The 25,848-nt window shown below is 37.9% G+C and overlaps 1 protein-coding gene across 1 annotated transcript in view; it reads left to right on the plus strand.

Moving 5' to 3' along the window:
* The window catches only part of MSH4 (mutS homolog 4), a 118,859-nt gene that overhangs the window by 681 nt on the left and 92,330 nt on the right, over positions 1–25,848 (plus strand). Inside the window, exons 2-4 of the mRNA XM_049875591.1 lie at positions 7,658–7,840; positions 23,523–23,683; positions 25,005–25,115. Of these exons, the coding sequence (XP_049731548.1) occupies positions 7,658–7,840; positions 23,523–23,683; positions 25,005–25,115 (455 nt within the window). The remainder of the gene's footprint in view (positions 1–7,657; positions 7,841–23,522; positions 23,684–25,004; positions 25,116–25,848) is intronic.

Consider the following 25,848-nt stretch of genomic DNA (forward strand, 5'->3'; position numbering starts at 1 on the left):
GGAGTAGTGAGCCTCTTTCTTGACTGCTGAACTTATGTCAACAAGTCTGCTCTAGAAAAAAAAAAAAAAAAGTGGGATGAAAATAGATAAAATTTAACATTTCATCTAATTCAAATGAATAATATGTTTAGTATTAAAATGTAAATCCTTAAAGGCGAGTTCCCCTCATTTATTTTGTATTCTTTCATGCCTCACTGCAAAACCATCATCATTACTTTCACACCGTTTCAACTCAATGGAAAAATAACAAATACCAAATCCCATTGGTCACTTCATCTCATGTGACATTTTTCACTCCGTTTAGCATTCTTGATCTTAATTTGACTCCGTGTTTTCTCCTACCTTCCAGAGAACTGGTATCCTCACTTTTTTTAGTTCCCAAATTACTGGTTTTTCATTAGAGTCCTCTCCCCACCCAATGCCCCACCTCCAGTTTCTTTTGCCCCTGCTGACATTTTTTTCTCTAAACCAAAAAAAACCAAACCCTTTACACTACAGTCAATTCTGACTCATAGCGACTCTATACAACAGAGTAGAACTGTCTCATAGGGTTTCCAAGGAGCGGCTGGTGGATTCGAACTGCCAACCTTTTGGTTAGCAGCTGAGTTCTTAAGCCACTTCCATAGGATGTGAATATGATTACAGCTCTGATCTGGTCTAAGCTCTAGACTCCTATTTCATATTATGTCCTGAAGTTTCTACTGAGGGACAAGTGGATATCTCAGACTCCATATGTCCTTAATTGAATTTATCCCTTGATAGCCCCTCAATCTGCTTCTCCTACTTTATGTCTCAATCTTAAACCTAGAAGACTTCAGCAATTCAAGAGTTCTCTCACTCACAACATCCAAATAATTACCAACTCTTACCTATATTTTTTAAATAATTCTGCTCCTTTCTATCTTTGCTATTTCAGGCCCTCATAATTTTACATCTAAATTATTGCATCAAATTCCTAAGTATTCTTCCTTCTTCCCCAAGCTTATTTACAATGCCACCAGATTATTAAGTAAAATAAAAATCTATCAGTGGCTCTGCTAGGCCTAGAAGGAGCTAATGAAGGGAATGATTACCAGACCAAACTCTGTAGCAGGTTATCCAAGGCCATTTGGGATCTGTTTACAATCTTACACCCTTATCTCCCATCACTTGTTAATATTCACCCTGATTTCTACCAGTTGAGCTACTTGCAGTTACTCAATGGCAACATGCATGTTTAGGTTGTCAGTATAATTCCCCTGTTCATGAAATGGCTTTCTCTCCCCCTTATTTTCATTAGTAATAATAACACCCATTATTTAATGAACTCCAACTTTGTTCTAGCTTCTGTTCTATACATACAGTAGCTCTGATCCTCACAATAATTTTGCAAAGTAGATTTTTTGTCCCCATTTTACAGAGGGAACAAAGGTCCATGTAAGTGAAATAGTTTTGTTAGGGGCTGGCAATAATAACCTCTGCCTTCAAGAAGCTTACAGTTCAGTAGGGAAGACAGACTAATCAGTTATCTGTTAATTGTAAGTTGATTCCATCTCATGGTGAACCCATGTTTTTCAGAGTAGAACACAGGCTTAAACATCAACAAATACAATTTTGAATGATAACAAATACAGATTTGAGGTATTTACAAATATTTGCTATATTAAAAGTAAAGTTGTTGTTAGGTGCCATTGAGTTGGTTCTGACTCGTAGTGATCCTCTGTACAAGAGAACAAAACACTGCCTGGTCCTGTGCCATCCTCATAATCTTTGTTATGCTTGAGCATATTACTGCAGCCACTGTGTCAATCCATCTCGTTGAAGGTCTTCCTCTTTTTCGATGACACTCTACTTTACCAAGCATTATGTCCTTCCCCAGGGACTGATCCCTCCTGACAACATGTCCAAAGTATGTGAGAGGTAATCTCACCATCCTTGCTTCTAAGGAGCATTCTGGTTGTACTTTTTCCAAGACAGATTTTTTCTTTCTTTTGGCAGTCAATATTCAATACTCTTCGCCAGTGCCACAATTCAAGGGCATCAGTTCTTCTTTGGTCTTCCTTATTCATGTCCAGGTTTTGCATGCCTATGAGGCTATTGAAAGCACCATGACTTGGGTTAGGTGCACCTTAGTCCTCAAGGTAACATCTTTGCTTTTTAACACTTTAAGGAGGTCTTTTGCAGTAGATTTGTCCAGTGCAACGCATCATTTGATTTCTTGACTGCTGCTTCCATGGGTGTTGATTGTGGATCCAAGTAAAATAAAATCCTTGACAACTTCAGTCTTTTCTCCATTTATCATAATCTTGCTTATTGGTCCAGTTGTGAGAATTTTCCTCTTCTTTACGTTGAGATGTAATCCATACTGAAGGCTGTGGTCTTTGATCTTCATCAACAAGTGCTTCAAGTCCTCTTCATTTTCAGCAAGCAAGGTTGTGTCACCTGCATATCGAAGGTTGTTAATGAGTCTCCCTCTAATCCTGATGCCCTGCTTTTCTTCATATAGTCCACCTTCTCAGATTATTTGCTCAGCATACAGATTGAATAGATATGATGAAATGATACAACCCTGACACGTACCTTTATCGACTTTAAACAACGCTGTATCCCCTTGTTCTGTTCGAATGACTACCTCTTGGTCTATGTACAAGTTCTGCATGAGCACAATTAAGTGTTCTGGAATTCCCGTTCTTTGCAATGTTATCCATCATTCGTTAAGATCCACACAGTCGAATGCCTTTGCATAGTCAGTAAAACACAGGTAAACATCTTTCTGGTATTCTCTGCTTTCAGCCAGGATCCATCTGACATCAGCAGTGATATCCCTGTTTCCGTGTCCTCTTTTGAATCCTGCTTGAATTTCTGATGGTTCCCTGTTGATATACTGCTGCAGCCGCTTTTGAATGATCTTCAGCAAAATTTTGCTTGCGTGTGATATTAATGATATTGTTCGATAATTTCTGCATTTGGTTGTTGGATCAACTTTCTTGGGGATAGGCATTAAATATGGATCTCTTGCAACTGATTAGCCACATAGTTGTCTTCCAGATTTCTTGGCATAGATGAGTGAGCACTTCCAGAGCTGTATCTGTTTGTTGAAACATCTCAGTTGGTATTCCATCAGTTCCTGGAGCTTTGTTTTTTACCAATGCATTCAATGCAGCTTGGACTTCTTTCTTCAGTACCAGTGGTTCTTGGTCTTGTGCTACCTCCTGAAATGGTTGAACATTGACCAATTCTTTTTGGTATAGTGACTCTGTATTCTTTCCATCTTCTTTTGTTTCTTCCTGTGTCATTTAATATTTTCCCCATAGAATCCTTCACTTTTGCAACTCAAGGCTTGAATTTTTCTTTCAGGTTTTTCAGCTTGAGAAGTGCCGAGCATGTTCTTTCCTTTTGGTTTTCTGTCTCCAGGTCTTTCTTTGCACATGTCATTATAATACTTTGTCTTCTTGAGCTGCCCTTTGAAATCTTCTGTTCAACTCTTTGACTTCATCATTTCTTCCTTTCACTTTAGCTACTTGACGTTCAAGAGCAAGTTTCTTCTGACATCCATTTTGATCTTTTCTTTCTTTCGTGTCTTTTTAATGACTTTTTGCTTTCTTTATTTATGATGTCCTTGATGTCATACCACAACTTGTCTGGTCTCCGGTCATTAGTGTTCAGCATGTCAAATCTACTCTTGAGATGGTCTCTAAATTCAGGTGGAATATACTCAAGGTCATACTTTGACTCTAGTTGACTTGAACAATTTTCTTCAGTTTCAACTTGAACTTGCATATGAGCAATTAATGGTCTGTTCTACAGTCAGCCTCTGGCCTTGTTCTGACAGATGATATTGAGCGTTTTCTTCATCTCTTTCCATAGATGTAGTCGATTTGATTCTTGTGTATTCCATCTGGTGAGGTCCATGTGTATAGTTGCTGTTTATGTTGTTGAAAAAAGGTACTTGCAATGAAGGAGTCATTGGTCTTCCAAAATTCTATCATGCAACCTCTGGCACTGTTTCTATCACCAAGTCCTTATTTTCCAACTACTGATCCTTCTTCTTTGCTTGCAACTTTCACATTCCAATCACCAGTAATTATCAATGCATCCTGATTGTGTGTTTGATCAATTTCAAACTGCAGAAGTTGGTAAAAATCTTCAATTTCTTCATCTTTGGCCTTAGTGGTTGATACATAAATTTGAATAGTAGTCGTATTATTAATGGATGTTTGCTGCTGTTTCTTCTCATTTTGAGTTGTGCCACATCAGCAAATGAAGGTCCCAAAAGCTTGATTCCATCCGCGTCATCAAAGTCAACTCTACTTTGAGGAGGCAGCTCTTCCTCAGTTGTCTTTTGAGCGCCTTCCAACCTGAGGGGCTCGTCTTCTGCCATTATATCAGACAATGTTCCGCTGCTATTCATAAATTATCACAGGCTAATTCTTTTCAGAAGTAGACCACCGGGTGCTTCTTCCTAGTCTGTGTTAGTGCGGAAACTCAAATGAAACCTGTCTGTAATGGGTGACCCTGCTGGTATTTGCATATCAGTGGCATAGCTTCCAGCATCACAGCAACATGCGAGCCCCCACGGTATGACAAACTGACAGACATGTTGGGGATAAGTGAAGGAGAGGAATGACAGTGGGAAAAGAAATTTTTACAAGGGAGGTCCAACTTGAGCTTGTCTTGAAGGATGAGTAAGACAAAGAATGTCAGTTAAAGGGAAAGAGGAGAGAAGAGAGAGAGACGACTGGAGAGCATTCTTAAGAAAAACTACAGCGGTGCAGAAGGAGCATGATATAGCATGTCGTGTTTGTAGAACTGTAAATAGCTTTGTATGGCTGGGGCAGGAGGGTGGTCTGTTGGGAATAAACTTGGAGTACTTGTAGGAATTAGATCTAGGATTGCAAATAGGTTTTTTCCAGCATGCCAATACTAGGTCTCTGGCTTTGTTGACTGGATAGATGGTAGTACTATTTCCTAATAAACGGAGTTTTAGGGGGATAATGAATTCCATTATGGACATGTTGAGTGTGAAGAGCCTCTGGATATCCATATATTCATATTAAGGCAATTGAGAAACTTGAGGTAATACCAAACCTGCTGCCATTGAGTTGATTCTGACGCAAAACAACCTTATAGGGCAGAGTAAAACGGCGCCATAGGGTTTCTAAGGAGCGGCTGGTGGATTCAAACTGCCATCCTTTTGGTTAGCAGCCAAGCTCTTCACCACTGCACCACCAGGGCTCTGAGATTTGAAAATTACCAGTATATGGTGACACAGTGGTTAAGTGCTCCTCTGCTAACCAAAAGGTTGGCAGCTCGAACCTACCAGCAGCTCTGTGGGACGAAGATGTGACAGTCTGCTTCTGTAAAGATTTACAATCTTGGAAACCCTATGGGCCAGTTCACTTTGTCCTGTAGGGTTGCTATTGACTTGATGGCACTGGGTTTTATTTGAGGCCAGAGCAAAATAGCAAAACAAAATAAAGGTCAGGGAAGTTGGAAGAGACCTAAAGCAAGTAAGCAAATTACAAAAAGTAGCCTGAGAACAAGAAACAACCCTCCTTGTCTCCAGTTTCTGGTTACCACTCCCTTCCTTAGCTCCTTTAGGCCTACTGATAGTAATGGAGTTCTGTATACTTTCCCTGGTCCTGTATACTTCTTTATGATGATATCCCTACACTCTGCCCACGCATTTGTAAATATTTCCTTTATAAAACTCATCAAATTATCCTAGTTTGAAAGTGTTCTGTGATTCCTGCTGTGACTCATACAAAGGAGTTCGATTTTATCCTATGGTGGGGATGGGGAGACATTAAGGAATTGTAAGAAAGGAGACATATGATAAAATTTGTTTTTCAGAAAAATCACAGGCAATGATGTCAACAATGGATTAGGGAGGCATAATACCACTGGAGGCAAGGAGAACAATTAGATTATTGCAAAAGGCCAGAACATAGGGGCTTACAATGGGTTGGTAGGAGTGGAGATGAAAAGAAATTTGAATGATATTAAAAAAAAAATAGGAAGAGTTACAGAACTTGGTCACTGATTGGATGTTGGGATTGAAGGAAGAAGAGTTAAGAATGACACCTAATTTTATGACTTGGGTGACAGGGTACAAGATGGTACAATTGACCACAATAAGTAATAAAGAAGCCCTAAGCTTTAAGGGAAAGATAAGTTCATTTTTGGGCATTTGGAAGTTCTGAAGACATCTAAAGGCTTGCATCCAAAAGATATTTGGATATACGGCCTAGAGCACTTTCTGTGATGAGGAAAATGTTCTATATCTATGCTGTCCAATATGGTCACCACTAGCCAAACGTGGCTTTTGTGTGCTTAAAATGTGGCTCGTATGACTGAGGAACTGAATTTTTAATTAATTAATTCTAATTAAAATAGCCATATGTGGCTAGTGGCTACTGTACTGAACAATGTAAGTCTAGAGCTAAGAATGGCTTTTGCATTTTTAAGTGGTTGAAAAAAATAAAAAGAATAATATTTTGTGGTATGTGAAAATTATATAAAATTTAGATTTCAATGTCCATAAATAAATTCTTATAGAAACATAGTCATGCTCATTCTTTTATGTATTGTCTCTGCTTTCGAGCTACAGTGGCTTAGTTCGGTAATTGCAGCAGAGACTGTATAGCCTGCAAATCCTAAAATATTTACTATCTGGCCCTTTATGAAAAGTTTGCCTATCCCCGGTCTACCCTAAAAGACGGGAGTCAGGGCTGTATATGAAGGTTTGAGAATGGTCAGGAGATAGATTTAATAGAGACTAAGAGAATGACAATGTTAATTTGTGAGAGAAGATGAAAAGTGTGGAACCCTGGTAGACCAACAGTTAAGAGGCAAACAGAGGAAAAATGTTCTAGCCAAGAAAACGAAAAGCAAGTGGTTTTAGGAGAATCAAGACAGAGAGTTGTAATGGAAATCAAGGGGAACAGAAGACAAGAACCCATGCTTTTTTTTTTTTTTAATTTTTGTGTGCCAAGACACTACACTAGGCTGTTTATGTACATTCTTTTGAATTTTACGATAACCCTGTAAAAATCATATAACAACAGGTAAGTACCTAAACAAGGGACTGAATCCAAATCAGTCCAATTTAAAACTTTCTTTGGAAACCCTGGTGGCGTAGTAGTTAAGTGCTTCAGCTGCTAACCAAAGGGTCGACAGTTCAAATCTGCCAGGCACTCCTTGGAAACTCTATGGGGCAGTTCTACTCTGTCCTATAGGGTCGCTATGAGTCAAAATCGACTCAACAGCACTGGGTTTGGTTTTTTTTTTTTTTTTTTTTCGGTTACTGTGCCATTTGCATGGGAGGAGAGAGTTTCAATGTGAAAGTCAACAGAGGAAGAGAGGTCTATTAATTAGTCTACAAATTAAACATGTCTGATGTATTTGAAGATTAGAAGGTAATTTATGATTTTAGCAAGAGGAGTTTTGGTGAAATGATAAACACAAGAGCTATATTAGCAAGCACTTTTTCATATATTTTAGTATAAGATTATCAATAATGTTATTAAATTTGTCATAATTTGCTGTATCTGCATTTTTTAAAAACATAGAATGAAATTTTATTGAAAGTAAAATGGTATAAATTATAGGGATTAATACATCATTAATTACATAAAATGAAATCTTTAAGAATTGATACTTAATTTTTCTAATTTAGGTTCATACTTTGGAAACAGAAGATCTTATGCAGAAAATACAGGCGCATCAAATTTTACCTTTGGTACAAGCTCATCTTCTGCACGAGACACTAATTATCCTCAGAACCTAAAAACTCCATTGTCTGCTGGAAATCCCCAGAGATCAGGTTATAGAAGTTGTACACCTCAAGTGGGATATTCAGGTAAAATGAGTAGAAGATGGCCAAAGATGATGTTTTGAAACTCTTAAAGTTTTATAAATTACAAATTAGGTGGTTAGATCTATTTGAAGTTGTTTATAACTAATAATATGGATTATTGAAAATACATCAATTTACCCATATTCATAATTTGGAGCTAGGTTAATAAGCCTACATAGTTTCTAATATTTGTTAATAAGTGTATGACTACATTACTTAAGCCATTCAGACAATAAAACACAAGAAAGAGAAAGCTCTCCTTTTATACATTGTTGTTGTTAGGTGCCATCCTGTTGGTTCCCACTCATAGTGACTCTGTGTACAACAGAATAAAACACTGCCCAGTCCTGTGCCATCCTCACAATCATTGCTATTCTTGAGCACATTATTGCAGCCACTGTGCTGTCAGTCCATCTGGCTGGGGGTCTTCCTGTCTTTCGCTGACCCTCTACTTTACCAAGCATGATGTCCTTCTCCAGGGCCTGGACCCTCATGATAACATGTCCAAAGTACATGAGATGAAGTCTTGCCATCTTTGCTTCTAAGAAGCATTCTGGTTGTACTTCTTTCATAAGACATGATGTAATCTAGAAGTTGATCCTCATACTATTGAGTGTTTCCTTATTAATCCTTCAATTTTAATTTCTAACCTAAGTCTGCTAGATTTTCTTAAAGGGTAAATGGATGAAATAGGTCTCCATTATATGAATTTCTCTAAGGTACACACTTAGCAATGAAATTTTTTAGTCATAGGGTGTGTGATTTATGAATTTACAAGATAATGAGAGATTGTTTTTCAAAGTGGTTCTACTCATGTACACTGTTATTAGCAACATATGAGAGTTCTTACTGACCTACTGGACCAGTAAATAACATCATGATAAATGGACAAAAGATGGAAGTTGTTAGGGATTTAATTTTACTTAAATCCATAATCAACAGCCATGGAAGCAGCAGTCAAGAAATCAAAAGGCACATTGCATTGGGCAAATCTGCTGCAAAAGACCTCTTTAAAGCTTTAAAAAACAAAGATGTCACCTTGAAGACTAAGGTGCGCCTGACCCACACCATGGTGCTTTCAGTCACCTCGTATGCGTGTGAAAGCTGGGCAATGAATAAAGAAGACCGAAGAAGAATCGATACCTTTGAATTCTGGTGTTGGTGAAGAATATCGACTATACCATGGACTGCCATAAGAAAGAACTATCTGTCTTGGAAGAAGTACAGTCAAAATGCTCCTTAGAAGCAAAGATGGCGAGACTTCATCTCACGTACTTTAGACATGTTATCAGGAGGGTCCAGTCCCTGGAAAGGAGCTTCATACTTGGTAAAGTAGAAGGTCTTCGAAAAAGAGGAAGACCCTGAAGGAGATGGACTGACACAGTGGCTGCAACAATGGGCTCAAGCATAACGATTATGAGAATGGCACAGGACCAGGCAGTGTTTCCTCCTGTTGTACATAGTGTCACTATGAGTCAGAAGTGACTCAACGGCACCTAAAAAAACACCTGATTTACATATTTTCCAACAGTTGATGTTGTCAGACTTTTGTTATTTACCAATCTAGCAGTCATAAAATAGTATCTTAGTATAGTCTGAATTTGAGTTTGTCATTGTCGTTGTTAGGTGCTGTTGAGTCGGTTCCGACTCATAGCAACCCTATGCACAACAGAACAAAACATTGCCTGCGCCTGCGCCATCCTTACAATCATTGTTATGCTTGAGCTCATTGTTGCAGCCACTGTCTCAATCCACCTCATTGAGGGTCTTCCTCTTTTCTGCTGACCCTGTACTCTGCCAAGCATGATGTCGTTCTCCAGGGACTGATCCCTCCTGAAAACATGTCCGAAGTATGTAAGATGCAGTCTCGCCATTCTTGCTTCCAAGGAGCATTCTGGTTGTACTTCTTCTAAGACAGATTTGTTCGTTCTTTTGGCAGTCCGTGATATATTCAATATTCTTCGCCAACACCCAAATTCAAAGGCGTCAACTCTTCTTCAGTCTTCCTTATTCATTGTCCAGCTTTCACATGCATATGATGCAATTGAAAATACCATGGCTTGGGTCAGGTGCACCTTAGTCTTCAAGGTGACATTTTTGCTCTTCAACACTTTGAAGAGGTCCTTTGCAGCAGATTTACCCAATGCAATACGTCTTTTGATTTCTTGACTGCTGCTTCCATGGCTGTTGATTGTGGATCCAAGTAAAATGAAATCCTTCACAACTGCAATCTTTTCTCCATTTATCATGATGTTGCTCATTGGTCCAGTTGTGAGGATTTTTGTTTTCTTTATGTTGATGTGTAATCCATACTGAAGGCTGTGGTCTTTGATCTTCATTAGTAAGTGCTTCAAGTCTTCTTCACTTTCAGCAAGCAAGGTTGTGTCATCTGCATAACATAGGTTGTTAGTGAGTCTTGCTCCAATCCTGATGCCCCATTCTTCTTCATATAGCCCTGCTTCTCGGATTATTTGTTCAGCATACAGATTAAATAGGTATGGTGGAAGAATGCAACCCTGATGCACACCTTTCCTGACTTTAAACCAATTGGTATCCCCTTGTTCTGTCCGAACAACTGCCTCTTGATCTATGTAAAGGTTCCTCATGAGCACAGTTAAGTGTTCTGGAATTCTCATTCTTCGCAGTGTTATCCATAGTTTGTTAGGATCCACATAATCAAAAGCCTTTGCATAATCAATAAAACACAGGTAAACATCCTTCTGGTAATCTCTGCTTTCAGCCAGGATCCAACTGACATCAGGAATGATATCCCTTGTTCCACGTCCTCTTCTGAAATCGGCCTGAATTTCTGGCAGTTCCGTGTTGATAAACTGCTGCAGGCATTTTTGAATGATCTTCAGCAGAATTTTGCTTGCGTGTGATATTAATGATGTTGTTCTATAAAAATGAGTTTACCTGATTACTAATGAGGTTGACTATCTTTTTGTGTACCTTCTGGCTGTATATTTTTCCTTTCCTATGAAATGACTACATGTCTTTTCCTATTTTTTTTTAGTTTATTTTTCTTGGTTTGTAGTAATTCTTTATGTATTCTGGATACGAAATGTTTTGATCTTCATTTGTATTGTATATATCTTCTTTAGGTTTGTGGTTTGTATTTTTCCTTTATAATGTCTTTTGATGAACAGAAGTTCTTAACTTTACATAGTTTTTCATAAATACTCTGTATCTGCTTGGAAAAAAATAGGGCTTTATAGTCATGTATGTGTGTGTGTCTATTGGGTCATTTAAAAATTGTGTTGTTTGCATTGTGCTAGAGGTCCTAGCCAGAGCAATTAGGCTAGACAAAGAAATAAAGGGCATCTGGATTGGCAAGGAGGAAGTAAAATTATCTCTATTTGCAGATGACATGATCTTATACACAGAAAACCCTAAGGAATCCTTCAGAAAACTACTGAAACTAATAGAAGAGTTTGGCAGAGTCTCGGGTTATAAGATAAACATACAAAAATCACTTGGATTCCTCTACATCAACAAAAAGAACATCGAAGAGGAAATCACCAAATCAATACCATTCACAGTAGCCCCCGAGAAGATAAAATACTTAGGAATAAATCTTACCAAAGATGTAAAAGACCTATATAAAGAAAACTACAAAGCACTACTACAAGAAACTAAAAAGGACCTACATAAGTGGAAAAACATACCTTGCTCATGGATAGGAAGACTTAACATAGTAAAAATGTCTATTTGACCAAAAGCCATCTATACATACCATGCACTTCTGATCCAAATTCCAATGACATTTTTTAATGTGATGGAGAAACAAATCACCAACTTCATATGGAAGGGGAAGAAGCCTCGGATAAGTAAAGCATTGATGAAAAAGAAGAAGAAAGTGGGAGGCCTCACTCTACCTGATTTTAGAACCTATTATACAGCCACAGTAGTCAAAACAGTCTGGTACTGGTACAACAACAGGCACATAGAACAATGGAACAGACTTGAGAACCCAGATATAAATCCATCCACATATGAGCAGCTGATATTTGACAAAGGCCCAGAGTCAGTTAATTGGGGAAAAGATAGCCTTTTTAACAAATGGTGCTGGCATAACTGGATATCCATTTGCAAAAAAATGAAACAGGACCCATACCTCACACCATGCACAAAAACTAACTCCAAGTGGATCAAAGACCTAAACATAAAGACTAAAACAATAAAGATCATGGAAGAAAAAATAGGGACAACGTTAGGAGCCCTAATACAAGGCATAAACAGAATACAAAACATTACCAAAAATGGCGAAGAGAAACCAGATAACTGGGAGCTCCTAAAAATCAAACACCTATGCTCATCTAAAGACTTCACCAAAAGAGTAAAAAGACCACCTACAGACTGGGAAAGAATTTTCAGCTATGACATCTCCGACCAGTGCCTGATCTCTAAAATCTATATGATTCTATTAAAACTCAACCACAAAAAGACAAACAACCCAATCAAGAAGTGGGCAAAGGATATGAACACGCACTTCACTAAAGAAGATATTCAGGCAGCTAACAGATACATGAGAAAATGCTCTCGATCATTAGCCATTAGAGAAATGCAGATCAAAACTATGATGAGATTCCATCTCACTCCAACAAGGCTGGCATTAATTCAAAAAACACAAAATAATAACTGTTGGAGAGGCTGCAGAGAGATTGGAACTCTTATACACTGCTGGTGGGAATGTAAAATGGTACAACCACTTTGGAAATCTATCTGGCGTTTTCTTAAAAAGTTAGAAATAGAACTACCATACAACCCAGAAATCCCACTCCTTGGAATATACCCTGGAGAAATAAGAGCCTTTACACGAACAGATATATGCACACCCATGTTTATTGTGGCTCTGTTTACAATAGCAAAAAGCTGGAAGCAACCAAAGTGTCCATCAACGGATGAATGGTTAAATAAATTGTGGTATATTCACACAATGGAATACTACGCATCGATAAAGAACAGTGACGAATCTGTGAAACATTTCATAACATGGAGGAATCTGGAAGGCATTATGCTAGCGAAATTAGTCAGAGACAAAAGGACAAATGTTGTGTAAGACCACTGTTATAAGATCTTGAGAAATAGTATAAACTGAGAAGAACACATACTTTTGTGGTTATGAGGCGGGGAGGGAGGGAGGGTGGGAGAGGGTTATTTACTGTTTAGTTAGTAGATAAGAACTACTTTAGGTGAAGGGAAGGACAATACTCAATATACGGAAGGTCAGCTCAACTGGACTGGACCAAAACCAAGGAAGTTTTTGGGATAAACTGAATGCTTCAAAGGTCAGCGGAGCAAGGGCGGGGGTTTGGGGACTATGGCTTAAGGGGACTTCTAAGTCAATTGGCAAAATAATTCTATTATGAAAACATTCTATATCCCTCTTTGAAATGTGGCATCTGGGGTCTTAAATGCTAACAAGCGGCCATCTAAGATGCATCAATTGGTCTCAACCCACCTGGATCAAAGGAGAATAAAACACCAAGGTCACACGATAACTATGAGCCCAAGAGACAGAAAGGGCCACAGGAACCAGAGACTTACATCATCCTGAGACCAGAAGAACTAGATGGTGCCCGGCCACAACCGATGACTGCCCTGACAGGGAGCACAACCGAGAACCCCTGAGGGAGCAGGAGATCAGTGGGATGCAGACCCCAAATTCTCCTAAAAAGACCAGACTTAATGGTTTGACTGAGACTAGAGGAATCCCGGCGGTCATGGTCCCCAAACCTTGTGTTGGCCCAGGACAGGAACCATTCCCAAAGACAACTCATCAGACATGGAAGGGACTGGACAATGTGTAGGAGAGGGAAGCTGATGAAGAGTGAGCTACTTGTATCAGGTGGACACTTGAGACTGTGTTGGCATCTCCTGTCTGGAGGGGAGATAGGAGGGTAGAGAGGGTTAGAAACTGGCAAAATTGTCACGAAAGGAGAGACTGGAAGGGCTGACTGATTAGGGGGAGAGTAAGTGGGAGTATGGAGTAAGGTGTATATAAGCTTATATGTGACAGATTGACTTGATTTGTAAACGTTCACTTAAAGCTCAATAAAAATTATTAAAAAAAAATTGTGTTGTTTAAATCTTCTCTATCAGTACTGATTTTTTTGTCTATTCTGTCAATTATTGCGAGAGGTACGTTAAAGTCTCCTGTTATGATTGTGGATTTGTCTGTTTTTATTTATAGTACTATTAATTTTTTGTATTACGTATTTTGAAACATTTTAGTAGGAGTGTAAAAATTTAGAATTGTTTTATTTTACAGGTGAATCAAATTTTTTTTCACTATGAAATGACCCTTTTTATCTCTGGATGTACTTATTGCCTTAAAACTTATTTTGTCTGCATTTGCTATAGCAGCACTGCTTTTATGTTGGTTAATGTTTGTATGGTATATGTTTTTCCATTTTTTTTTACTTGCAGTCTTTTAGATAGACAAATGATCCCAAGGGAAAGTTGGCTACTTGTGCTAGGCTTCCCTGTCTGGATTCATGTAGTTACTTGTATCTTGGCCCAGAAATTCCTCAATATCTTTTTGCTGTCTAATACTTTAAAAAATTAAATTGGAAGTGTCAGTATGACCTCATATTTTAATAGCTTTATTAAGGTCTGATGGACATACAGTAAGCTGCACATATTTAAAGTGTACAAATTGAGACGTCCACACATATTCATAAAACTCTTTAATGCTTTTAAGAAGGTCTTTTGTTTTTTTGTAAGTTTGTTTATAGTATGTCTAGGAGTTTATTGTCTTTAGTGGAAATAACTGATTGAAATAACCTGTCCACCATTACCAGAAGCAGAAGTCAGAATTCTTAATTTTAATGGAGCCAAATTTATCAGTGTTTTCTTTTATCATTATTGCTTTTTGTATCTTGTTTAGAAACTTCATCTTTGTCCTAGATCAAAAGGATATTCTCCCATTTTTTTTTTCCCAAGAGTTTTGAAGTTTTGCTTTTCATGACTAAGTTTTCAATCTACCTGGAATTAATTTTTTTTTTTATAACATGAGGTAGGAGGTCAGTTTCATTTTTTCCCCATAGAGATAATTTGTATTTCTTGATTATCGTTCCTTTGTTACTGACTTGTAGTGCTACCTTTTTCATTTATCATAGGCCCACATATGTATGGTTCTGTTTCTAGCTCTTTTATTTTCCATGGGTTGTTATATCTATCTCTGTGCCAATATCATACTGCCTTTATCTTGAAAATAAGTGCTGATATCTATCAAGGAAGTGCTACTACCCTCACCCTCCACTGGCCACCTCATTCTTCTTCAGAATAGTCTTGACTCTTCTTGGGCCTTTGCTCTTCCATATTAATTACTGACTAGTTTATCAAGTTACACACACAAACACCTCCCCCTGCCCCCCACAAAACCATTGAGATTTTGATTGGAATTATGCTATCTCTGAGTCAATAGATTCTTTTAGGGATAATTGAAATATTGAATCTTTCTGTCATGAACAAGGGATATCTCTACATTTGCTTAGGTCTTATTAGTGTTTTTTCATAAAGTTTTATAATTCTCTGCAAAGAAGTTTTATACATTTTTATTAGATTTATTGCTGTGGTACGTTTATTATTTTTGTGTCTATTATACTGTCTTTAAAAAAATTACATTCCCTAAATGTTTACAGCTGGTAAATAGAAATACAATTGATTTTTGTTTATTGATTTTTATAGTCAGCCACTTATTATTTCTAATGGTTTTTGATCCCCATTTCTCTTAAGATCAGGTTCAAATTTCTTGACATAGTTAATGAGGGACTGAGTGATCTCACTCTAGCCAGCCTTTCTGGCATCATCTCAGGCCACTCTCTTATATTCTGTGTTTCAACCATTTTGAACTTTTTCCCAGTACCTTAAACATTGTACCTCACCCTCAGGCCTTTGTTCATGCCGTTTCCTTTGATTAGAAAACTTTCTTTCCCTATTCATATGGCCAACTACTATTTATTCTTCAAGCATAAGCTTAGAAAAAGGAGCCCTTGTGGCTCAGTGGTTAAGCATTTCACTGCCACCTGATTCAAACCTACCAACCGCTCTGCAGGAGAAAGATATGGCAGGCTGGCTTCTGTAAAGACTGCAGCCTTGGAAACCGTATGGGACAGTTCTACCCTGTCCTATAGGGTTACTATGAGTTGAAATTGACTCAACATCAATGGACTAATGGTTAAGTTCACATGTTAGTTCTTTTAGAAAATCTTTTGTGACCCTTGAAAACCTAAGTTAACTGTCCCTGCTATGTGCTCCCATTTTACTCTGTATTTTTCTAAAATTGCTATTTTAATTTCTGTCTTCTCTGCTGGACTATAAATTTCATAAAGGCAGAAATTAGCATCTGGATCCAATTAAAAGATAGAACCATACAGTGATTAAACAGGGGAAGTACAAGAAATTGTTAAACTATCATAAAAGAGTAGACTTAAAATATTAAAAAACTCTTTATGACAACTTAGGGCTGAGCGGAAGTACTCAGGGAAGGACAAATTCGGAAAGGGATCCCACCATGGGCTCTGTCCCAAGGCTGGGGTTCAGATCACATTGGAGAAGCTGTAATTAAACTGCCACTGAATGGCTGAGCCTGCTGGTTCCTAGGCCAGAGCTGACCTGCAGTCCCAGGGCAAACAGAAGGCAGGCAGGGTAGGTGAGTGGCATGTGGGTGTGCAGGTCTCTCTGTCAGGAGGACTATGGCATTAAGAAGACTGTGGGAGACAAACTTTGGAAGAGGATGAAATAGCAGAGGGAATCAGGACACCAGTGCAGGCAGAGGGCCTAGAGTGCAGGATGTTTGTATAGAAATGACAGTGGGAAAGTGATCATTATGCCATGCTGGGGCTCAGATTGATGAGGGATAGCACGTTCTGGGTGGGTAGCTGGCACAGAGCACCACTGTTGTTCTTATACCCACACTGCTGACCCACCGTGCTGCAGCTGGAAAATGCAGTTGAGCCTTTTCATCCTGCAAAGTTCTTTTCCCACTGTCCTCTGCTGAGAAAGCTTAGCATCATGCTCACTTTCAAGGACAAATGCTTGAAGGAATTTCATCCATTATTGCCGAATTTATATTGAAGGGTAAATTTAGAGCTGAGAGACAATAAATTGATAACTGGCATAGTCCATCCCTTTGGCCACTCAGTTTCCATATATATCCTTCATGTGTTTGGACTTCCTTAAAACAACTTGAAATTTGTATCTAACCAGGTACATCTATCTTTTTTACCAGTGAAGAAGTTCTCACTCATCCCCAAAATGGGAAGACTCGTAGTCCCAATATTCATCCATCATAGGCTGTATTATCTCTAATTCAGTCACAATCCACTAAATATTCTGTTACCTAAAGACTAAATTGTAAAGTTAACCTTCAATATCTTGTGTACAATTTTTTTTTTTTAAACAGAAAGGGGAGAGAAGAATAAAGTGGTTAATATACATAAATGTTGTTCTTAGTTGCCATTGAATTGATTCTGACTCATGGTGACACCAGGTGTGCAGAGTAGAGCTGCTCCATAAGGTGTGACCTTTCAGAAACAGATTGCCAAGAAGCAAAAGCCTGTCTTCTGAGGTGCCTCTTTTGGCTAGTAGTTGAACACTTAACTGTTTGTACTAGCCAGGGACTCCATAGTATATACAAATAAACACATGCATATAACAGGCACAGAGAAAATATGTAAAGCTGCTATAGTCTTCGTTTCTGTCATGAAGTCATAGTTGATATCTCTGGCTTCCTTCTTTATGTATCTGTTATGGATTGAATTGTGTCCCTCCAAAATATCTGTCAACTTGGCTAGGTTATGATTACCTTGTATGATTGTCTATCATTTTATCTTCTGATGTGATTTCCCTATATGTTGTAAATTCCATCACTATGATGTAATAAGATGGATTAGCGGCAATTATATTGATGAAGTCTACTAGATTAGGTGGTGTCTTAAGCCAGTCTTTGTTGAGATATAAAAGAGAGAAGCGAGCAGAGAGACATGGGGACCTCATACCACCAAGAATGTGGTGCTGGGAGCAGAGCTTGTCCTTTGGACCTGAGGTTCCTGCACCGAGATGCTCCCAGACCAAGGGAAGACTGATGGCAAGGGCCTTCCTCTAGTCGAAGAGAGAGAAAGCTTTGCCCTGGAGCTAGCACCCTGAATTCGGACTTCTAGCCTACTGGACTGTGAGAGAATAAACTTTTCTTTGTTAAAGCATCCACTTATGGTATTTCTGTTACAGCAGCTCCAGATGACCAAGACAGAATATGGTACCAGGAGTGCGGTGCTACTTCCTGAAATTTGGAAGTAGTTTTGTAACTGTGAATGGATGGAGGACTCAGAAAGGAAGTGAGGAGAACTGTTAACACCGGAGACGGCGCGAATGGTGAAAAGTAGCAGCAGAGGACCGGCAGCAGCAGAACCAGAAGACCAGCACCAGACAGCCCTGGAGCTGACCCACAGAACAAGAGAGCCGAGTGCCTTGGCACAGGAGGCTTCCTGGCAGAGCAGGGTGCCTCCAGGCCCTTATCAGTGGAGCTAGGCTTGCTGACCCACAGAGCAAGACAGCTTAGTGTCTTCTGGCTGCAGTTTACTGGCAGAGTGGGATGCCTACAGGCACTTATTGGTGGAGCTACAGAGCTTTGGAACGCTTGCCTCAGGAGGGCAGATGTGGGCATGAGGGCCGAGGAGCCAAGAGGCCAAGAAACCAGAAAGCAGAAGCTGAAGAGACGGGGAACACAGGAAGCCGAGCTGGACCTCTGGGGTTTCAAAGGGTGGAGCCATGGCCCTGGTGTTTCTAAGAGAAGCTGCCAACCAGATGGACTTGAAGAATGGTGCTCCTAAAGCTGAGAGAGCAGAGTTGCTGTCCCAATGGGCCTGGAAAGTGGAGCTGAAGCCCAGGGCCAAGGGGCCTTCACTCATAATCTGGAGAGTGTGGCTAATATCTAGAGTCTGAACGGCAGACTCAGAGAGCAGAGGATTATTTTCAACCCTTGAGGGCAAATGTAATGTGTTCTGCTAACTTCCTTGGTGCCTGCTATGCCTTCTTTCTCTCCAATTTCTCCCATTTATAATGAAAACATCTAGCTTGTGCTTGCTCTGTCATTTTACTTTGGAAGCAGATAACTTGTATTCTAGATTTCACAGATGAAGAGGAATTTTTGGATTTTGGACTTGGAACTGAATTAAGACTTTTTATAATACGATGGGGTGAATATGTTTTACATGTGGCAAGGACATGAATTTTGGGGGGGCCGAAGGGTAGAATGTCATAGATTGAATTGTGTCCCTCCAAAATATCTGTCAACTTGGCTAGGTTGTGATTCCCTTGTATGATTGCCTATCATTTCATCTTCTGATGTGATTTCCCTATATGTTGTAAATCCTATTACTATGATGTAATATGATGGATTAGTGGCAGTTATATTGATGAGGTCTACAAGATTAGGTAGTATCTTAAGCCAATCTCTTTTGAGATATAAAAGAGAGAAGCCAGCAGAGAGACATGGGCACCTCATACCACCCAGAAAGCAGTGCTGGGAGCAGAGCTCGTCCTTTGGACCTGAGTTTCCTGTGCTAAATTGCTCTCAGACCAAGGGAAGATTGACGACAAGGACCTTCCTCCAGAGCTGACAGAGAAATCCTTCCCCCGGAGATGGCACCTTGCATTTGGACTTCTAGCCTATAGGACTGTGATAGAATAAACTTCTCTTTGTTAAAGCCATCCTCTTGTAGTATTTCTGTTATAGCAGCACTAGATGACAAAGACAGTATCCATCCTATATTTCCCTACTCTCAGCCAGAAGCTTAGCTGCTCTGGGTTTTTTACCTGGTGGAGTGACTCAAACTATCGTTTATGAAGGATCTAAGTTCTCAGTCATCCTGCCACTTTTTTTGGTTGTTGTAGTTTTCCACTGGAATGTTAATGGTGCTGCGGTTGACTTTGGCTGCTAACTGAAAGGTCGGCAGTTTGAATCCACCAGCTGCTCCTTGGAAACTGTATGAGGCAGTTCTCCTCTGTCCTATAGGGTCACTGTGTGTTGGAATTGACTCAATTACAACAGGTTTGGTTTTTGGCTTTGGTTTAGTTTTGGCTTTGGTTTAGTTTTCCATTAACCTTTATATCGCAGTAGGAAGACATGCTCCAGAGACTCCCTGGGTTCAGATATAGTCCTCTTTGCTTCCATTGTGTCTAGCAACATGATTTCCATTTGGTAATCAGGACCAATAATGCAAGCCAGTGGATTAACCCCCTCTTTTTTTTTTTGCCTGTTGGCTCAGTAGCATAAATAAGAAGCCCCAAATGGCCAGATGGCAGTCTCATCTTCCAATTCAGTAGAACTGTTGTTGTGTTACTGGTGAAGCCATTACTGCCTTGGGGGCAACGATCTCTAAACAAGCAGAGCTCAAAGTTACCAGGACAGGCAGCAAAAATTATTCAAGTGGGTTAGTATTTGTCATAGTGAGAGGAGCCACTCCCATTTCCACCCCTTGATTCCCAGACTTGTGTATTCTGGCAGTGGTCATCTGGCTAGCATCATTTAATGGTCTCTCATTCAATAAACCACATCCTGTAAGATAGAGCCCCATGCTTTTAGGATGTTGTTTCCCATTTGACTCTATAGCTGAGTCTTCAGTAAGCCATTCCATCTTTCAGTTACACCAGCCACTTCTAGATGATGAAGTATATGGTAAAATCAGCTGATTCCATGGACATGAGCCCATTGATATGCTTCCTTTGCTGTGAAATAAATTCCATGGTAAGACACAATACTGTATGGAATGCCGTGATGGTTGAAAAGGCATTCTGTGAGTTCACAGATGGTAATTCTGACATAAGCATTATGGACAGGAAGGCAAATCTATATCTAGAATACGTGTCTATCCCAGTGAGGACAAATGTTTACTCCCTCTATGGTGTGATCACGTAATCAGCCTGCCACCAGGTAGCAGACTGGTTCACCTGAGAAATGGTGCCATACTGTGGACACAATATTGGTCTCGACTGTTGGCAGATTAGCCACTCAGCAGTAGCATTAGCCAGCTCAGCCTTGGTAAGGGGAATTCCATGCCATTGAGCCCATGTGTAGCCTTCATTCCTGCCACTATGGACACTTTATTCATGGGTCCATTGAGGAAGAAGCACTGGGGTAACTGGGGTAAGAAACTGGCTGATATCCACAGAGAAAATTATTTTGTCCACATAATTATAGAGTCTCCTCTGTAATGGATAGCCTTTGATGGGCATTCACATGGGACACAAATGTTTTCACAGTTTTCGAGAGGTCCATTCTCAGAGGCCCGTCCACATATCTCTTCCCCAAAGTTCCATGTCACCAGTCTTCCAATTTTGTTTATTCCAAGTCTCTGACCATTCAGCTAAACAGTTAGCAATGGCCCATGAACGAGTATAGATCTGTACCTCTGGCCATCGTTTACTTCAGACATGGTGGGCAGCCAAATTTACTGCTCCAAGATTTTTCGTAGGTGAAATATTAAAACGAACAAAAAAACTGAAAAGATTACAAGAAAATAGGAATGAATATCAAATATCTCAATGGAAGAAGAGTTTCTTATTAGAAAATCAATGGAAGAAATTATAAAGGAGAAGATTGTTTATACAAAAATAGAAATCTTTGGGGTTGCAAAAAAAATCAAGATTGGTAGCAAATATAAATTACCGTCATTAATTTATAAAGTTATCATAAAAACAGATTGAAAAACATTAAGACCCAATAAAAATTGTATAAAAGGGATATAAACAGATGATTTTCACAAGAGAAAATATAGATACCAACTGGATATGTGAAGGAACCCTGGTGGCATAGTGGTTAAGAGGTAGGCTTCTAACCAAAAGGTTGGTAATTTGAATCCAGCAGCTGCTCATTGGAAACCCTATGGGGCAGTTCTACTCTGTCATGTAAGGTTGTGCTATGAGTCTGAAATCGACTCGACAGCAACAGGTTTTTTTGGTTTGGATATGTGAAATCATGTTTGATTTCTGTAGTCATTAAAAAAATGCATTTAAGCATCAATCCATTAAGTTAGCAATAATAATGTTTCAGAAGAGCATCATGGTGAGGATACAACAAGATTGGCCTTTCTTATAAACCACTGAGGGAACACAAATTGGTGCAAAATTTTTCAAAAGAAATTTGGAAGTATCTATTGAGATCCTTAAAAATAGTCATTCCTTTTTGCCCTAGTAATTTGACTCTTTAGGATCCATTTTAAGGAAATAATAAGAAATCCACAAAAAAGTTTCATGTACTAAGATGTTCATTATAATATTATTTATGACAGAGAGTTAACAGAGTAAATGTTACTTGAGAAGTTCAGGGGAGATATGTTCCGAGCATACTGAATTTCCACCAGAAGTTGGTATTATCTTCCGATTAAAAACAGGAAGGACATCTCTATTACAGTTATAGTAGAGTTTAAGCTGACTTCTACAGACCTAACATAAACTTCACCATCATTTGTAACATTGCTTTCACGAGGAAAAGTTTCTGAGATCTAAACAATAGATTTTTAAATAAACTCTGAAGTTGACTAGTGACTCAGCATAAATGCATATGTATATTTATAGGCATTATAATAAAAGACTATAAGAGAAAAAAGGAATCTAGGTCAGAGAGGGAAAGGAGAGGGGGAAAGAGATGAATTTAAAGGTTGAAAAGGGAATAAAATATACTTTTGCTTCTTTGAAAGTAAAATTTAAGATGTTTTTAGTCTGACTTTTTTTAACCAGAAATAATGTTCTATATTTAAACAACTGCAGATTATTTACAAAACACTTCTGTATTATTGTATTTCATTCTTGCAATAGCCTTATGAAATAGGTATTGGTATTTCTAGTTTGCAGTGAAGAAATGGTAGCTTTAGAAAGGTTAAATGACTTATCTGAACATTCATAGTTTGTAAAGCACATATCTGAAAATTAGCAGTTATGTAGTGGTTAAGAGCACTGACTTGGAACCAGGCTATTTGGGTGCCAGTTCTGACTCTACCAGGTCCCTCCTTACCTCAGTCTTCTTATTAGTAAATGGGGGAAAAATAGTTTATCAGATAGGATTTTTGTGACAATTAAATGAGTTAAGCTAAGTAAAGAATTTAGAATATTCTTGGCATGTAGTATTTAATAAGTGTTGGTTATTTTGTTATAATTTTTATTTACACTTTACACAAGTATCTCATAATAAGAATTTATAATTGTATATATATATATATTTTTATAAAATATATTCATTTATATTATCCCATTGATTCTTCCAGCCAGCTTTTTAGTTAGGCAGGACAGTTATTTTATTACATTTTGTGATTTATTATTATATTATGAAAAAATCTGCCCAAACTCAAATAGCTTTTAAATGACACAGTAAGGTAAATAATCTAGGTTTTTTGCCCCCAAATTCAGTGTTCCTTTTATGATTCCATTCCAGTAAAATAAGACAATGTGTTATTTATTAATTATAATTTTAAAGTTAAGTTTTGGTGAAATACTTGGATAATTGACATTTTTATTTTTTCTGGATAATGAAAAGTTCTTTTTTGAGAAGAAAAAAAGTTACCTCCTTGGTTACTAATAGGCGTGTCCTAGAGACTTGGTGCTATGAGATCTTAAGAAAAAAAACTAGAGATTATTATCATTAATGTTTTTTACATTTTCTTTATTTGAAAAATTTTAGTAGTTACATCCTCATCTGCAGTTTCTGTGCATTCACCGTCAGTTGTTGCAGCTGTCGTTGAAGGAAGAGGACTTGCCAGAGGCGAAATAGGAATGGCAAGTATTGATTTAAAAAACCCACAAATTATACTGTCCCAGTTTGCAGACAACACAACATATGCAAAGGTAAGTATTTATAATTGTAGAAAATCATTGATACAGTGTATGCAGGATTTGATGTCGTGCTTTTCTAGTTTACTTTTTTGGGAAAAAAAGGTTATCCACCATTGCTCCCATGTAGATGACTCTAAATTAAAATAAAATTGTTTTACATCTCATTTTTAATTTTAAAATGTATTTTTGTCCTAAAAAGAATGTCTTTTGCTGTTACGTAACAACTCCAGTGTTTCTATTATATTAGTTTCTGAAATTAATATCTTCAAATTAATAATTCCTGGCCTCATTCTAAAAGTAATATAAATGATGGTGTTAACTCCAGATGTTTGTCTCAATGAACTGTATTTGAATTTTATTTTCCAGAGTTAAGGAAACCTGACATCTTAGATCAGTCTTAATTTATCTCTTTACTTCTTGTTTTCACATCTTATCTTGCCTTCATTTCACACACTTGTCATTAATTTGGGCCACTGGCCTGTCATCTTGGGAGCTTATGTGACCTACCTGGTAAAAGTAGTCTACCCCTAATTTCTTTAAATTTTAAAAAGTTATTTAAATCTATTACTATTATTTAAAAATTATACTTATTTTTTAATGTTTAATTGTTTATTTCTTTCCCCCAAATTCCCTGAGTACCTAGGTCTTTTTTTTTCTAATATTTAATTTTTTAATATTCCTAACAACTTAAATGATGTTAGTACTTTATATTAACATCATTTCTGGGTATTTCACATTTTTATGCAGTTTTAAAAGAATAGAAAGAAAGTTTTTTAAGAACAGAAGTGCTAGGAAAATTGATTAAAAAGTTTCTGTGCCTAGAGTAGTTCTAAGAAATGTACATTATATGTGAGAAACACAGGGCATAAGGCAGATGTTTCTCATCTGTGTTTCTGTACTCCCAACTTAAAAGCTACATCTGGTGTTGCTATACTGATTGTATCATCGTAGTTATGCTATTGAATGGCTTTATATTTTTTCGTAGAAACTGATAAAATACTGAGCAGAAGAATTTATTAAAAAAAAAAACCCATTATATTAGGAGTACGTATTTCAGAAGTTCAAATAAATTTTTGGGCTTAGAGCTATTTCACACTATTGTTAATAAAATATATCCTATGTTTATGATAATATTTTATATTTTGATTTATAGGATATATGTTTAATATATCATCATTAGAAATGTGTTTTGATTGAAATATATAATTAAGACAGTTGTAATTTTGTGCATTTATGACTTAATTTTAAGTACTTATCTTTTAAAATATGAAACATTGTTTTAGAGGACATCCTAAGCTTACATTTAAGAAATTGTATACTTAAACTATTTCAGGTGATCACTAAACTCAAAATTTTATCACCTTTGGAAATAATAATGTCAAATACTGCCTGTGTTGTGGGGAATTCAACCAAGTTATTTACTCTGATCACAGAAAATTTCAAGGTAATTAATTTTTATTCTCAATAGTAGCTTTTAGGAGCTACTTTTTTTAATTTAAGATCCGTTTTGTAATATCATGAAAAAGTTTTATTAACTTCATATTTAGTAGCCTAAAATTATTACTAAATACAAGTCCTAATCAAAGGAATTACATATTAATACAGATAATAATAATGACAGGAAATCCACTTGTTTAAGCTGGCACTCTTGATCTACTTTAAACAAAAGGAAAAATGTTTTAGGTAATCAGGAAATTTCACAGAATATACAGGGAGCAGACCCTTCAGAGAAAGCATAGGCCTTCTTAGGTATAAAAACCCCAGTTTTGTCCGAGTAGAACTATGCTCTGTAGTTTCAATGGCTGATTTTTCAAAAGTAGATTACCAAGCCTTTCTCCCAAGGTGCCACGGGGTGGACTCGAACTTTCAACTTTTTGCTCAGCAGCCAAGTGTGTTAACCATTTGTACCACCCAGGAACTCCCCCGCTAGGCATGTTGTTTGTTGTTAGCTGTCCTTGAGTTGGCCTCTGAGTTGTGTCAACCCTGTGGACAACAGAATCTGAATGTTGTGATCTATAGGGTTTTCACTGGCTGATCTTTGGAAGTAGATCTCCAGGCCTTTCTTCCTCCTTAGGCATAAAAAAAAAAAAAAAATAGCTTCCCATAAACTAGTTTCTCTGTTGTCAGTCTAGTTGAAGTTCTTGTCCTTATAGGGAATACCACCTATGAACAAATGC

Source organism: Elephas maximus, chromosome 3 (assembly GCF_024166365.1).
Source record: "Elephas maximus indicus isolate mEleMax1 chromosome 3, mEleMax1 primary haplotype, whole genome shotgun sequence".
Taxonomy (NCBI): Eukaryota; Metazoa; Chordata; class Mammalia; order Proboscidea; family Elephantidae; genus Elephas; species Elephas maximus.